Source organism: Pongo abelii, chromosome 2 (assembly GCF_028885655.2).
Source record: "Pongo abelii isolate AG06213 chromosome 2, NHGRI_mPonAbe1-v2.0_pri, whole genome shotgun sequence".
In the NCBI taxonomy this organism is placed as follows: domain Eukaryota; kingdom Metazoa; phylum Chordata; class Mammalia; order Primates; family Hominidae; genus Pongo; species Pongo abelii.
In genome coordinates, this window is record NC_085928.1 from 53,428,666 (window position 1) to 53,445,393 (window position 16,728).

Sequence of the window (16,728 nt, forward strand, 5' to 3'; positions counted from 1 at the left end):
GCCAGGCTGCTCTGGAACTCCTGGCCTCATGTGATCCTCACACATTGGCCTCTCAGGCATGAGCCACCTCTCCTAGCCAGTCTTGTTTTTTTTAATCCAATCTAACAATCTTTGCCTTTTTTATTGCATACTCAGAATGTTATTATTAATGTAATTATTGGTGTGTTTGTTTAGAATTACTATCTTGCTATTTGTTTGCTAACTTTGTTACTATCTTCCAAATTTCCTGCTTTCTTTTGATAAAATGAGAAAGGGTTAGTATTTTATGTCCGCTTTTGGATTATTAGGTACACCTCATTTCTTTGGTGACAGTTGCTCTAGGATTTGACTATAAGGATCCTACAGCAGTATAATGTCACTCCTTTTCCTGTCGTCTTTTTTTTTTTTTGCTATTATTATACCTTTTACTTCTATGTAATAAACAGCAATATACAAATTATAGCTCTAGTGTTGTTTTTGCGTTAAACATCAGTTATCTTGCAAATAAATTAAAAATAAAAAGTGCAGTTCTCATATTTATCTGATATTCTGCTCCATAAATTCAGTCCCTGGCCAGGCGCGGTGGCTCACATCTGTAGTCCTAGCACTTTGAGGGGCCGAGGCTGGCTGATTACCTGAGCTCAGGAGTTCGAGACCAGCTGGGCAACATGGTGAAACCCCATCTCTACTAAAATACAAAAGAAATTAGCCAGGCGTGGCGGCATGCACCTGTAGTCCCAGCTACTCAGGAGGCTGAGGCAGTAAAATTGCTTGAACTCGGGAGGCGGAGGTTGCAGTGAGCTGAGATCACGCCACCACACTCCAGCACTCCAGCCTGGGTGACTGAGCGAGACTCTGTCTCTACGAAAAGAAAAGAAAAAAATATTCAGTCCCCTCAGCTTGCATGAGTGCTTCAGTCTTTTCAACTCAGGGATGCTGTTCAGCAATGTTTGGGTTAGTCTTGGCTGCATCATATTTTAAAGTTATCTGTAGGTACAAAGCTGTGAAAATATTGAAGTTGTCCCTGTTTCTTTCCCTTCTGTCTGAGATCACAGTCCTACCCTTTTCTTTCACATATTTTGCCTAGTCTTCTACTTGTTTGTGTTGGGAGTGCATATCCCAATACCTGTTATTTCTTCATGGCAGAAGTGGAAGTGTCCAGAGAACTGGTCATTCCATATATTACACTTTCCTGTTCTGTAATTTCCATTTGCTTTCTTTTACACTTTTCATTTCCCTCTGATGTTTTCCATGTAATCATTTATTATGACCATATTAAGTCCATACACCTATTGTAGTAGCTGCTTCAAGTTCTTTTCTCCTTATTTCAACATCCAGCTTGTCTCATAGTCTACTTCTATTGATTATCTTTTCTGTTAACCTTGGGTTATATTTTTCCGGTTTGTTGCTTATTTATTTTCACATGCCTGGTAATTTTTTACTATACTGAACATTGCAGATGAAGTAAAATTTTGTGATCTTTTGAAGCATGTTTGTGTTCTAGCAGGCACATACGTTACTGTCTGGTCATCTTTAACCGGTGATGTCTTAGTTTTTACATTGGTTAGTATGGGACTTCTTACGTTTGCCCTTATTCTCAAGACAAAACCTCAGTAAAATACTTTCAAGGCGTGATCCTCTCCTGGGCTTCCGGTGAGAAGCCTCGTATGTTTATCTGGTCTTCCTAACATGGTTTGGAAGTTTTGCGGTGAACATGAGCTAAAACCTGTGCTTTCACCAGATCCTACAATCTTCTCTTTGCAAGCACAGTTCAGGGTTCACCCTTGGATGTAAGGGGAGAGTATACACAAATTTGGGAGCTTCACTCTCCACCGTCTCCCTTTTTCATATGGTTCTCCTCTCTGTTTTAAGTCACTCTGGCCTCCCTGAACTCCACCCTGAGACATCTCATATCAATAAGATTGAGTTTTTTCAGCTGAGGTCCTAACTGTCTCACACTGTATGGATTGCGGTGCTCCCTAAGGGAAAGAAAGCCTCATAACTGCAGATTTCCTCTAGTAAAGCGCCCTTCATTCAATACATGCATCCCCTTCAGTTTTCCCTGCTTTTATTTGCTTGCCAGTGCCTTTAAAGAAAAATAAACAAATAAGACATCTTCTTCCTAGAGTTTACATGTTTTTAAAGTGTTTGATATAAGCCGTTCTCATTTTTTTCTATTTATTTGCTAAAATGATGCATATAAAGCCGACTGCCAGCTTCTAGAGAATTCTTTCTATTACAAATATGTATTGTATATGGACAGATTTAACATTCAGTCATAGTGTTAAAATTTTTTAGATTCTCTAGGTTTTCTTCCTTTTATATATTAAAAGCATTGTAGAGAAAAAGTTAAAGTATTAACTTTTCTTTAAATTGGTTTCTCTTTCTTAATTAGTCATTCAGACTGAATTAATTCCTTAACCTGAGGGAAACCTACAATCTTGTCCTTCTGAGATTTTCTAAAATAAATTGGAATAAGAAAGAAATACAGGTACACCAAAAAGGATTTAACATACATGTGTGTGTATTCATTTATAGTATTTAGAAATAAGCCCTTATTTTTTCACTTAAAAAGATATACATATATATATATATGTATGTGCGTGTGTGTGTGTGTGTATATATATTATATGTACTGTATACTGGCATATATATGCCAGAAAGACAGTACAAAATATCTATATCTGTATACCTTTATGAAATGGATTGGCTGAATATAATTATTGTAAGTGAAAGATAACTAAGATTGTCAAGTAACTGTCAAATAACGTATTTTCCTTTCATAGTTTTTTTTTGTTATCTTTAGTAATAACTACTAAATTCTTAAGTAGAGCTTTCTGTTTCTTTTTCTTCTTAGTGACTACCTGTTTGCCAGATATTTTATCTGTTTGCCAGATATTTGGGGGATTTATTTCCTTATAGGGAAGTAAAAAATTACAAGCTCATGTCATGACAATCACAGTTATGCACTGAACAATTGAACTGTAACTTAAAATAATAAAGTTAACGATTATTTTAAATCAAATAGAAAATTTCACTTAATTTCCCTATCATTTATAAAAGTCTGAGTCTTCAGATGGGTAATGAGTACCTTTTAATTTACTATTTAGCATTTCATACAAGTGTTTTCACATTTTTCTGTGAGATAAAGTAATCTAGAAAATAATATTTCTATCTTTTATTCAAATAGTTAGAATATGCTATACTCAAAATGTAATTATAAAAATAGAATTACAGAAATTCTATTTTTTGTGTACACACACACACACACAAATCACAATTCAACCTAGAAAAGGCTATTTGTTCTTCAGAGGTTTATTTCTTTTTAATATCTACTCTTGTACTGAGAAGCCTTCTAATTGTTTCCTTAATTACTCCTGCGTATCTACCTTAACATCTTGTCTGATGCCCTTATCTACACAACTGTTATTCCTTAGTTGAGAAGTGATTTAGTGATGGCTAATCTTCTTTTCTGTTTCAGTTTACACTTTCCCATTGTCTATTCAGAACTGGAAACGGCACTTGAAGTGACTCAAACTGTACCACATTTCCCCTTTGTTTTAATTATATCATGTATTGGCATTTGATGCAATTTATGGTTGAGAATTTTAGATTTGTACTATGCCAGACCGTGTATTGTTTCATCTATTCCTTCTCAGTTTAGCCTTCCTTCCAGAAAGTTCCATTAAGGGACCATTAATTAAAACATTATAAAAATGTAACACACTGCCTTACACTGGCTTAACACTGTTGTTGTTCTTTTCTGTGCCGTTTCCTATGGTAAGATGACTTCTACATCATAGTGTCCATAATTCTGCATCATTGCATTTACAGACACAAAAATGCAATCAAATACATTCAGATATATATCCATTAAGCAGTGTGTCATATAACCAATTTACATTGACTTAAGAATTTTAGTTATCTGCTTAATAGTATAGTTATTGCTTCTCTAATCATTTGGCTTTTCACGCTTACATTACATAGTTGGTTATAATATGTGGAACAGCTGCAAACTTTCACGGTAATACGTACAATCGAATGTGATGTGTCTAATTAATTTTTAGTCCAACAAATGACTTTGTTCTTCATTACTCTCCAATGGGATGAAGACATTATATCTCATTATATTTTTTTGTCTGCAAGAACAATGGAGCGTTACAGGTCACACACATCCCTTGTCTATGCTCTAATTAATCCAACTGACAACATTGTTTCAAACATACCAGCAGCATAAAAAATAGCAATACACCTTGAGTAACATAAATATTGCACCTTACTAAATATGATATATTATGGATCCTTTACAAAAATGAAGGCCAAATTTTCTTTTCTTTTTGTTCAATAAGGTATTTGTTTTCTTTCTGATAATTCCTAATAGTTAAGGACATCACCAGATAGGTATATGTCTCATATTGAAAATATGAGCTCATTTTAAATACAGCTTTGACTATGTTTACATGTATAATAATTAAAGGCAGACATAGTGGGAAAATGAGCCAGATTTACTACATAAATGACGCTGGTTTTTAAATCTGAAATTTAATACAAAAGACCTTTCAGGAATGGATTATAAGTACGTATAAGGAAATGCTAGCAGCTATAATAAAAAAGCCTGAATTTTGAAAAGATTAACAAAATAAAATTTTATTTCTAATTCACAGCTCAGACCAATATGGGTCAGCAGAATGGGAAATGGAGTTTCTACTCCATACCGTTATTCTGGGGTTTTGGGGTTTCAAACCCCGTTATTCAGGGGTTTCAAATCATAGCTCTGCCATTTCTTGGAAGCTTAACATCCTCCAACAGATCCCCTGTTTCTGTCCAACCAATGAGGAAAGAGAGTTTCAAGTCAAGGCAGTCTTACGGATCAAGTCTGGAGGGTCGTGCGCACTTTTTGTTCCTAGTTACCACTGGCTAATGCTCAGTTACTTTTTTGAACTCTGCTGCAAAAGATGCTAGGAAATGTAGGCTAATTTTCTGCCTTGGAAGAAAGGAGAAGCAGTGAGGTAAACAAGTGAATTGAGATTTGCAGGATTCTCAAATCTAGGTAATTTATCACTCATGACACTGAGGTTGACTGAGAAGCCCTTAAAGCAGCCCTTAAACTTACATGGGTCATAATTTTGACCCATGTAACTACATATTAGCCCCCACTTCAACCCTCCCAAAATACATGAAGTAGACAATACTGGTGCCAACTAATTGACATGGGCTCTAGAAGATTTAGTGCCCTATATAAACTTACTGCTTACTTAGCTAGTAAGTGGCAGGGTGGTATCATCAAAATCATGACTTCAAAGATCATGATCTTTTTAATATATTACAGTGCTGTAACTAAAACAAGGAAAATCCCACACATTCCTTTGATGTGATATGCTGAAATGTGCCATTTATATTTTGCTTACCATTTACCTTTTAAAAGTCTTTGATTAGTCACTAATTAGGCATGATATTAACATTAGAAATCACTTAATTCCCAGCGTCTACATTTCTTGATCTGCTAAATAAGCCCATAAATCTTATGAGTCCACAAGTTTAAGACCTATTTAAAATGTAGATTGAGATTTTCTTAATTATCTGAGAGGCCTAAATTTTCCAAACGTGACTAGTTCTAGAATAGTCTTAGTCCATATTTAAATGCATTTCTCAGTAATGGAGACTTCAAAGTTAATTTTTAAGTTGTTCTTTAAATTTAGCTTTCAAATGGATTTTCAAACTAATTTCAAATACTTTAAGGGAATATATGAGTTTCATCTTTTTCATATTTTAATTATACATGCTGATCTCTGTGAAGGCTGTTTACATAATTGTCATTGTTTTGTATAGTAGTTTTAATACTTCCCAGAAAATTAAAGGATATTGGCTCAAAATAAGTTCTTTGGTAGAATATTAAGGTCAACATTAAGTTACATGTTCTTGTGAATTATGAACATTTGAATATGGGCCGTGCCTTAGCAGAAAGGCAATTTGCAAATACCCCATGTTAAAAGTTGTAATTGCTTTCTTAAAAATGAGAACTATACTTAAAAACACTTGATGTAATTCAAGATAAGTTATTAATTCAACTCCTAGTACTTATTTTTATAATTTATAAGGTGATAAATCAACATACATTGTGAATCCGTCCATAGCAAACCACAACACAAGAGGTCAGTGTTCTTAATCACATTTGCAAACTCACGATTTGATTATTCTTTTGAAAATTATGGGCTATGCTTATCAATACTTGTGATAGGCTCCAAACAAAACAAGCATTTCCTGCCTTCAATAATTTTTCTTCATTTTTGATGCACCACGTTTGTATTCCTGTGCTTATTTTTGTTTTAATATATACTAATACTATTATTTTTTCCATAGGGAGACGCAATGAAGTTGTCATTACTGAAAACAATAACAGCATAACTGAGCAAATCACTGATGTGGTGAAGCAACCAGCCTTTATAGCTGGTATTGGTGGTGCCTGCTGGGTAATTTTGATGGGTTTTAGCATATGGTTGTATTGGCGAAGAAAGAAGAGGAAGGGACTCAGTAATTATGCTGGTAAGTGACTATTTCCAGCTAAGAAAATCTCTCATCTGTAGGAATGTAATGAAATGAATGGAAGGAAAAGAAAGGCATAACAAATGAGTGATTTGGGCTTATTTTAGAAACGTGCACTGTAAAATGCAATTACACTCAACATGCTTTAATGCATTGCTCTTGACCATATCACCTTATAACCATAAGGCAGTCTTTTTGCTCGTAGCTCCAGTGAAGCATAACAAGAGCACAGACTGATAAAAATGCTTAACTATTTTTCTCAACTAGTTCTTTGAAGTCATAAACAAACACACACACACACACACACACACACACACACACGCAGAGTATGCATTACATGCTATGAAGCCATGTTTGGGAAGTGGATTTATGCATGAGCATTACTTCAATGTTCAGGAAAGAAGAAAAATTTGAAATATAGCTTTTAGTGTGTCAGGATGCAGATTACAATAGGAAATGTCCCTCGTGAAAAATACTGACAAGCAAAAATCTCACCAGAATTGATAAGACTGATGAGGCATGAATTAAGTGATTTACTGTTCACTTAAATAGACTCTTATTACAATGCAAATGAACAGTATTTTAAAAGAAAAGGAAAATGAAGAAAAAGAGAAAGAAGCTGAACCAGAACAATAAAAAGAAGACCCTAGATGGTCTACATATTCACAACAATGTTTTCTTCTTAGAATCCAAGACAGTTTCAAGGATGCCATATAATGTAGCCTTCGAAATATCTCCATGGTAGAGAGAGAGGAGAGAGAAGACACACAAAACTGTAAAGTCAGTGATTGAGAGAATGAACTCAATACTGAAGCAATGTTCAATTACAATTTTAAGTGCAGTTTCTTTTAAATATTTTCTCCAACAACAATGATAAGAAATATCTCACAACATTTCACACTTCCTAGAATTTACAAGGGAGCAATTTTAATTTGACATGATTTTACAAATATGTAAGAAGTTTTTGAGACATTATATTCAATCTTGTATTTCTAATATTAAATTTGGTAGGAAGCATAAATGTCTTAGTAACTGATTTTGACAGAGGCGTCATTGGTTATTAAGCTTTTAAGATGCTGTGGCTTGTAGGCTCCTAAACTGCTGAGAATGTGGAAACAGTGCAAAATGCTAAGTATAGCACTGACTTCGTTGCCTTACTTGTTATTTGATGCATTTATATGTTTATGATCATTTGATTATAGCATTGTAGCTTGTGTCTATATCTTATGAAGTTAAAATTTATTAGTTACTTGTTAGAAGACGTTTCCAGGACTAGAGAAAGTAGTACAGCATATCCATTGACAAGAGGCTTCCATGTTTGGTGACATGCCATCATTCTGCCATTCTCATTTCTCATTGGTTGCTGCCTCTCTGCTTCCTCATAATTTGTCACCCAAGTCCTATATCACTTCAACAGTGAGGGATTCTTTGCAGAAAGGGGTGCTAAGCAGTAACTGAGTGTCAGAGTCTGGAAAATTAATGATACTTTAATGTACCTTCTTGTTATGCAGTCCGGTTCTCTGCCTTCATCGCTGAAGGTATTGCCCATCAACCTTTCTGTTTAATCAGCCACCATGTTATATATTACATCTCTGTGATACACTCGTATAAATCATATGAAATATAAGGAAGAACTGATTTAATTCATGGACTATTTTGTGTTTATCCCTTCGCTTGACGTTAGCAATGATAATAAAAAATTGACTGTGCTGGTCAGTTCGGTGCAAAGTTCTAATATATTCACATTTGGAGTGTTGCATTTTTATCTTCCATACTTCTTCGTTCACTCACTCCTTATAAATAAAATATCTCTCATAGTTGGTAAGTTTATACTGTTAGTAAAACTACACAGAGAGACTTTTCTTCTTTTTTTAACAGCAATTCTTTGCACAACCTATGCACTTAATTTGAAAATATATGTTGATCATTGAGCTTGACAAGAATAGTACATTTCCTATTATAATTTTTTATTGTTATTGATACTCATCTGCTTGTAGAAGAACTGCTAACTCAGAAGGTGCTATGCCCTTCAGGTGTTTTGGAGTAAGGCCAAGCCAGAGAGAAGCCTTTCAGAAGTTTTTTACTTAACTGATAGATGGTTCACTATGAAGATAACAGATTTTATGAAGCTCAGTAAATATAAACAATTTAATATGAGTGAGCAAATTATGTGAAATGCTAAACACTTCACACATAGGTCTTAAAATTGTCAGTGAAATATAAATTATTGGACAAAACCATCCAAGGCACTTAAAAGATTTGATGGATTTTTTTATACTCTGATTATCTGGGCTCAGTTAGTGCTTATTATAAAAGGATTAATCTACATTCATATTTGAGAAATAGCTTATCGGGAAAGGGAATGAGGCTTGGCTGCAACAGTAAAGTTTCCATTTGGAGTAGGAAAATGTGACCTACTAAAGACAGGCACTCTGAAAACTTCCTGACTCAAAATGTCAATTTACCACAGTTATGTTTTCTCCTCCTCTACCCCAGTTGTAGCAGGCATGAGATTAGGATTAATCCTGTGAAGTAATATTAGAATTACTGTTTGTATGCTATAACCTTGCAAAATCTCTTTACCTTATATTTGTTGTAAAAATTGCAAGAAAGTCAAAATATTTCATGCAATTCAAAAACATTTTAAATTGTGGTGTCTGCAGAACTTTTTGGAAACCTTAGCACTATTCAGTTAGTGTAAGCTAAAATATTCTGTATGTAACTCCTTGAAAGTTCTTAATTTTAGATGCTAACAGAGACTTCTGATTGAGATTCACAGTTATTCCATATGTATCTCTAATAAGCACAAAGTTACTACTCTGTGATTATCAAAATTGTGACAAGAACAAGACTGTCTGACCACCCCCAACCCTTCTTATAGCTTCAAGGCAAACAGTTCTTTGAAATGAGAACCACCTCAAAATAGCTTTCAATTTGCTGTGGAATTTTATTTGTATGTTCATCTCTCTGCACACAGACACACAAAATGCTGGTCAAAACACCAGATATGATTTCCATTTTAGGAGTTCTAATTGTTCATAGTTATTTGTAGTCTGCCCTAAATCTCATGATCTAATAGAAGTTAGTTACTTTTGATCTACTTTTCAAAATAGAACAAATCTAAAAGTTTTGAAGCATAAAGTAAAAAATGAAACTTGAAAAAGTGTTCCCTGTTTTTCCCTTGCTTTAAAAACCCAACCAAATAACCTATTAAGATAAGGGTTTTTAAAAAAATTCTGACAGAAATAATACAACATGGAAATTTAGATTGTGTACTAACTTATATGTGAACCTTTTTAAGGTCATCAAATATTTACATAATGTGTGAAGTTTTGCCTTTGTATAGTTAATATGCAGTGATACAGATATAAGTGTCTTTATAGAATATTTTGACACCCTATTAGCAGTCTAGAATCATTTGAAAAGCATACTTTAATGATGATGGGAACAGAAACAGAATATGGATTTTCCCAAATGCTTAATATGAAATATTTTTAAATTTAAATTATTTTGCTCACAGCATTTAATTTTCAATTGCCAGATATGGGCCATACATACTATAGTGTTCATACTCTAACAAGTTTGCAAATTAACTTCAATGCATTATGTGTGTGTATATATATAAATATATAATCTTTTTTTTGAGAGAGATTCTCACTCTGTCGCCCAGACTGGAGAGCAGTGGCGTGATCTTGGCTCACTGCAACCTCCGCCCCCCAAGTTCAAGCAATTCTCCTACCTCAGCCTCCCGAATAGCTGGGATTATAGGCACTTGCCACTGTGCCTGGATAATTTTTGTATTTTTAGTAGAGACGGGGTTTCACCATCTCGGCCAGGCTGGTCTTGAACTCCTGACCTCGTGATCCACCCCCCTTGGCCTCCCAAAGTGTTGGGATTACAGGCGTGAGCCACCGCGCCTGGCCTCATGATACATTTTTTATAAGGTTTTCAGTGTTCAATTATAATACTTTAAACTTTACATGTCATGAAGACTTTGCCACTGGTTCATGTATTAAAGTTAAGGGCAACTCAATGTTTGTACCTCTGCTTCTGTTGTCCTCCTTTTCTCTAATATTATTTATTTGCTCCGGCAGTAACAGAAAGTTTGAATGGGACAAAAAAGCATCTAAATTAGGGAAAACTGCTTAGCTTCTCACATATCTCTTAAACAGCACATTTTGAGGTGTAACCCATGAGCATCTGCTTATTTGCATATTCACAATGATATTCACACCATTATCTTAACTCTCTTTAACAGACTAAAACAATCACTTGATAGTCCATTAAAAAAAAAACACAAACTAGAAAGTCACATCAGATGGAAAGCTAATTAGCTATACTGTTTTCACATTGCGTGTGTACTAATCAGGCATTTATTTAATATCTCTAGTGCTCAATTTTTTGCATTAATTATTTCAGATTAATTCTTTTTTGTTAAAAGCAGTTATTAAACGGGCACAATGTGGGACAGATGCACTGCTGATTCCTGATTCCCCGCATTTCAGCGAGCCTTTTCATCTTCTCTGAGCATGTGCCTAAAGCCAGTGTTGAGCAGATGCAAAGGTTATGTCAGGATTGTTCTGCAATGCAGTTGAGATATTACACGTAAAATTGATAAGGCAGTATATATCAGTTACCAATAAGAAGTTCCTAAAGGCCCTGATATGCTTTACTGTCCCATGAAGACCCTTGGAGTTTAGAATCATATTACCTGATTATGATAGCATGAGAGATAACATTAGTAGATAACCTTAAAGGAGGGACTTCATTTGGAAATGTGTAAAATTTAAAGAGCGATCATCATATTTGATAGCCCAAACGTGGGAACAGAGGAGTTATGGAGAGTTATTCAAAGTAAGAATTATTCACTATGTGTATATATTAAGTGGCAATATATCCTCTATTTACTTACAATATGAATCAACTAATTAAATTTCATTTATTTTCACCTGTACTCACCACATTAAAAAAAAATCATAGTAAATATAATCAACCCCTTCCAAAGATAGGGTTTATTGGGTTCACAGCTGTGAAAATGGTATTTTTTTTCCTTCATCCCCGGTGATTGGTTTAGCCAATCCACATTAATTTTGGTCAGAATTGCAGGTTTATTGCACTTTTGCAAGCTGTACACTTCTAAACACCACATTTCTTTTTAAAAATAATTTTCTAGTTAACTAATTTAATGGCAAAATTTGATCCAAACTAATGTGAAGCTACTTGTAGACTTTATCCTACTAATCATGGATATTCACGTTCCACTGCAGAAAAACTAAATAACTTTGAATACAGTTTACTGTCTCAGAACTTCTTTGTAATATGCAAAGTATATTACCTTTCTCAATTCTGAATCATTCTGGAGTCCAAATCCATTTGGCTGCAAAGGTTTGGATAAGGATGATGGACCTGAACTGATAATAACATTCTTTGGCCAGTTCTTAAAATTCACTTTCATGTTGTTGGGTTTGTAGGCTTGAAACTATCGGCTGGAGAGAGTGGATTCACTGGCTATGGCTCTGGTGGATGCTTATTGGTGTTGCTAATAGGTTCCATAGTTATATGGAGGATTCAACTTTTCTGATCACTACATACAATTAAGAATATATTCAGTATCAATTATTTGAAAATTTCATTTTCGTGAGCATGTTATTCTCTATTAATTATAGTTCATGTCTGTTGTAATTATCACTGTTTATGAGAGTCATAAAAGGATTTGCAATGGTGAAAAATCTGTAATCAGTAAGTATTTGTTTTTCTTGTTTCATTAGAAGGACATAACATGTTGGAACTTTCCTGTTTCAATTTATATTATGAGTGTTTTGTCTTATGCCTTCTAATTAGGACACCTTTGTTTTAAAATTAAAAATCTTGATTTGATAAATTCACAAGAATGCTACATTGATCTTGCAATACCACTATATATACTAATTGTAACAGGTTTGACATTTAAATACAAATTAGTTCTTTAACTTAACCATGGATTTGGCTTAAAGAATTTTGAAATGTCCTATTAAAATTGGAGCAAATGATGGCTTTGCCTTGGGCCAAACCACTGCTTGTTACTCTCTGTACAATTATGTTAATTATATTTTGTTAAAATTCCCAGAGGCCTCGGCTCTAAACTAAGGGCCAGTATGTAGTTGTTATTAATTGTAATTAATATTGACTACTTGTGTGTGCATGTCTTCCTTTTTTCTTTTTTTACAGTTACATTTCAAAGAGGAGATGGAGGACTAATGAGCAACGGAAGGTATGCTAAGGAGATTGTTTCATTATTATTTTTATTTTTAATCAGGACTGGGGAAACGCTATAGTAAGAGCCTATTATTGTAATAAATGATCGCTTAAAAGTCTGAGAATTCTAGGAGGAATTAAATGGCTTACCACAAAGTTTAATGATCTATCTGTTGGCACTTTAGAGGAATCAAGTCCAGATGTTTCATAACTCCCAGATGCCCCTGAAGAAATTAGTAGTAAATATCACATGGAATGTGTTCATTTGTTAGCAGGATGTTTATTGCATTAATTAGACATTAGCAAATGAAGTTGCTGTTGTTTAAGACTCCTTATTGGCTCTCACTAAATTGCTGTGAGTGAACAATTACACATAATCAATCACAAAGTAAATGATTCATGGATGATAAATAGGCTATAGATTGATAGGACTGGATTCCACAACTTTGGATACTCAATTGAAATTGATAAAAGCTGATAACAAACTCATATATCCTCATCTATTTTCCCTTTGCCAATATGGAGATTGTAATTAGGCTCTGGTAATAACCTCCAATCTCCCATTTAATCAATATTTTAGCAAAAAGAGATTAAGTCTAATGAGAGTTTGTGGATGTAGCAAGAAAGCAGTTGGGTCTTCTTATTGCAGTTTCCATAGAAACACATGTTTCTCTTAGGGATTGTACCAGAAGGGGTCTATCAAAAGAAAAGTGTAATGATTATAGATGTTCTATTTCTGTGTAAATATGCTAGTAATCTGGAAAGGAATCAGAATCCCATCTTTTATATTAAAGAAGGAAGTTCTTTATTAAATATGACGTGAAGGAAATTTTACTCATAGACTATACTCACATGCTGGATCAGATCACAGTGTATCTTTTATTACCTCTAAAAAAACCCTTAATATACCCCTGATATTTTGCAATTTAGAACTTTGAAATGTGCTGTTGATGGAGCAGTATAAATACTGTTCATTAATTTTGCTTCAGTTCCTTGCCTCCAAATCAAGCATGAGGGCTCACAACAAGGGTTACAGCCTAGAGGGAACAGATACATAAGGTAGCTGCAGGAATTGGGGAAGGAATAACCCAAAGTCTTAGAAATGGCTGACATAGAGCAGTCACTTTGAGCAGTTGTTCCCTTGAGGTGCCAATGTATCATCAAACCTTGTTTTAGGATCCTAGTATGTTACTGATTTCTACCAGTTTCAGGGCAGACACCTGAATTCATTTGGACATTGACAAAATCCCGGGCAAGGACTCCCTGCGTCCACTGTTAATCTATGTATAGCCTTAATGAATTGCTGGAGTTCTTTAATTCTAGGGAGTCTACATATATTAATTTGAAGTCAATTAAAATCTTCCATTTCTTAACGCTTTATATTGTATGAGACGAGTGTCAAAATCTTGCATTGAGCTCCATGTGTTGATTTCCTTGTAATTTCTGTTTTAGCCGTCCAGGTCTTCTCAATGCTGGTGATCCCAGCTATCCATGGCTTGCTGATTCTTGGCCAGCCACTAGCTTGCCAGTAAATAATAGCAACAGTGGCCCAAATGAGATTGGAAATTTTGGCCGTGGAGGTAAGTTGTGTTTTTTAAAATAATGCTATTTGAGTTCTCTCTCTTTTTTTTTGACCTTCCTGGATTTTTTTAAAGAGACATATCAGAGAGTATTTACTCCCATAATTAATATCAATGAAACATATGCACTAATAGTGCTGTACATTTGCTACATATTTTAATGTAAAACTATTGTGTCTTCATTACCTTGAGTAAAACCAAACTTTTAAGGAAGCTATTTCTAACCAAGATGATAAATATTTATAATATATATGGTTTCAGGATTACTAATACAAGATTACTGAACTCAGAGACTCTTTTTCTAACTAGGGCTTATGGTTTTGGACTAGAGGTTTCCCTTCTCCGTCTCATTTAACATGTATTTACTGAGCATCTCCTGTGTACTTGGCACTATGGAAGACCATAAGAATCTAATATTGATATAAAAAAGATAGTTCTTGCCCTCATATAATATGTCATGTAAGAAATAGACAATTAAGTCAATATAATATGTTGAGAGAGAACTTTTCTGTAGTTCCACAACTAGGAACTGTTATCCAAAAAAAAAAAAAAAAAAAGTGCTAAGTAGCCAACATGCTAAAGCCTTCAAAATTTGGTGCCGGAGTCCTCTCCCTGTGGGTTTGTAAGGAGACAGAAGTAACCTACTGTAAATAACTACCGCCTCCCCTGATTTCACCTTTTCATCCAGTCAATAGGGGAGAGCTGGGTTTAGAGAATGATGAGAGGAGTAGGGAACTCTCTGATCTCAGTGTGGCTTGGCAGGTTCATGTGAGTTTTCCACTGGTGGAAGAGTGTACAGACATTAAATGTACTTAAACTGCCTTGCCAGAACCCCACATGGAATGTCTACCAATTGGGAGCAAGAAAGCTCTATGAACAGAGTGTCATTTAAGTTGATACCTGAAGCAAGTTTAAAAATGAGTCGAAAGTACGAAAAAAAAAGTGTTTAGAAAAGAAATTGCTCTATTTTAAGTTCCAGAAATAAAAGAGACATTGACATACTTGAGAAATGGAGGAATTTCCTAATGACTTGGGTATAAAATACGAGGAAGCAGAAATGGTAAGAAATATAGAAGGATAGATAACAAAGGACCTTTGAAGCCACATAGAGAGTTTAGACTTCGTTCAGAGAGTAATCAGAAGCCGTTGATGGATTTTTAAGAGGAGAATGCTGGGATCCAAGTACTGTTTTAAGTCATCCAGCCTGCTGCTGGTTGAAGAATGGAGTAGCAGTAGAAAATTGGAGTGATTAATTAGAATAGTGCTGTGATCCAAGCAAAGCTGTATGAATTTACTGTAAGATTTCTGCACTTCTAGAATTAGTGAAGGAGGCCCAGGGCTCTGTTAAATTTTTCTGAGTCCATTATAAGCCTAGATGGGTTAATTTCATATGTATGAGTATATAACCAGATTGACTGAGAACTGAGAAGAATATTCATAGCATTTTCTCTTTAAGAATGGATTACCACTATGTTTGACTGTCTTTAAAGTTGTATTTCAAATAATGAAGCTACTAATTATTGCATAAGTCTGCATTCTGTCACTACCAACTATGAGAAGGGGAACTCCCTTCCCTTCTGCAAATAAAATACAGAAAATAACCATTCCTACTTCATAGGTGTGTAATGAGGATTAAAAAGATGAATATGTATATATTTATTTATATAGATGAATATATATATATATATATATATATCTCATCTCCCAAAGCTTGGCATACCATCAATGACCAGGCATCAGTGGAGTGAGTGAGAGAATGGAAAGTAAGTTATATGACTCCTCAGCTTCCTCTTCCGCTTCTGCAAGCCAACAGACCCCACTTAGGACTCTCACTTGCCCAGATGATCTGGTAGTGGCTTCCTCCCCTAAGTGACCTGACTGTGAGCAACTGTCAGCTGTCACTTTGCCATGGGTAGTTTCTGTCCCTGAGCACCTGCTCATCAGGAAACAAGAATGTCCCTCCCCCTGCTATGTAGACTAATTTTGTCAAAAAGAATTCTGTTCCCATAGCTGTTGTCAATCAAGGAATAGCTGCCTCTTTTACCTCTTGTATTTTTATTGAAATAATATGAGATGCTATTGTTATATCAAAAAGTAAATGCTTACAGATGGAGAAAATGAATTTTCAGTTTCCACAGTCTACCTTAACGTCTAAAATATCTCAGTCAAATTTAACAAAAGGGTACACTTGGAGATTTGCAAGGTTTTTCTTCCATTTTCACTTAATTTTCCTGATGTGAAATATCTCATAGATGAGCAGCAAGGCCAAGACAATGTTTTTGTAGGGTTGACTGTATCCCTTATCCATGTGATAGTCATTTTAAGCATTTACTATGTGCCAGAAATACTGTTAAAATGTTTTGTATATTTTAATTCATTTTGCTTGCATAGT

The 16,728-nt window shown here is 34.7% G+C and overlaps 1 protein-coding gene across 23 annotated transcripts in view; it reads left to right on the forward strand.

Annotated features, from left to right (window-relative positions):
• ROBO2 (roundabout guidance receptor 2) overlaps positions 1–16,728 on the forward strand; it is a 609,610-nt gene that overhangs the window by 539,630 nt on the left and 53,252 nt on the right. For all 23 annotated transcript variants that reach the window (XM_054551634.2, XM_054551635.2, XM_054551633.2 and 20 more), the window contains 3 exons: positions 6,340–6,522; positions 12,730–12,772; positions 14,209–14,336. In XM_054551634.2, coding sequence (XP_054407609.1) covers positions 6,340–6,522; positions 12,730–12,772; positions 14,209–14,336 — 354 coding nt within the window. The remainder of the gene's footprint in view (positions 1–6,339; positions 6,523–12,729; positions 12,773–14,208; positions 14,337–16,728) is intronic.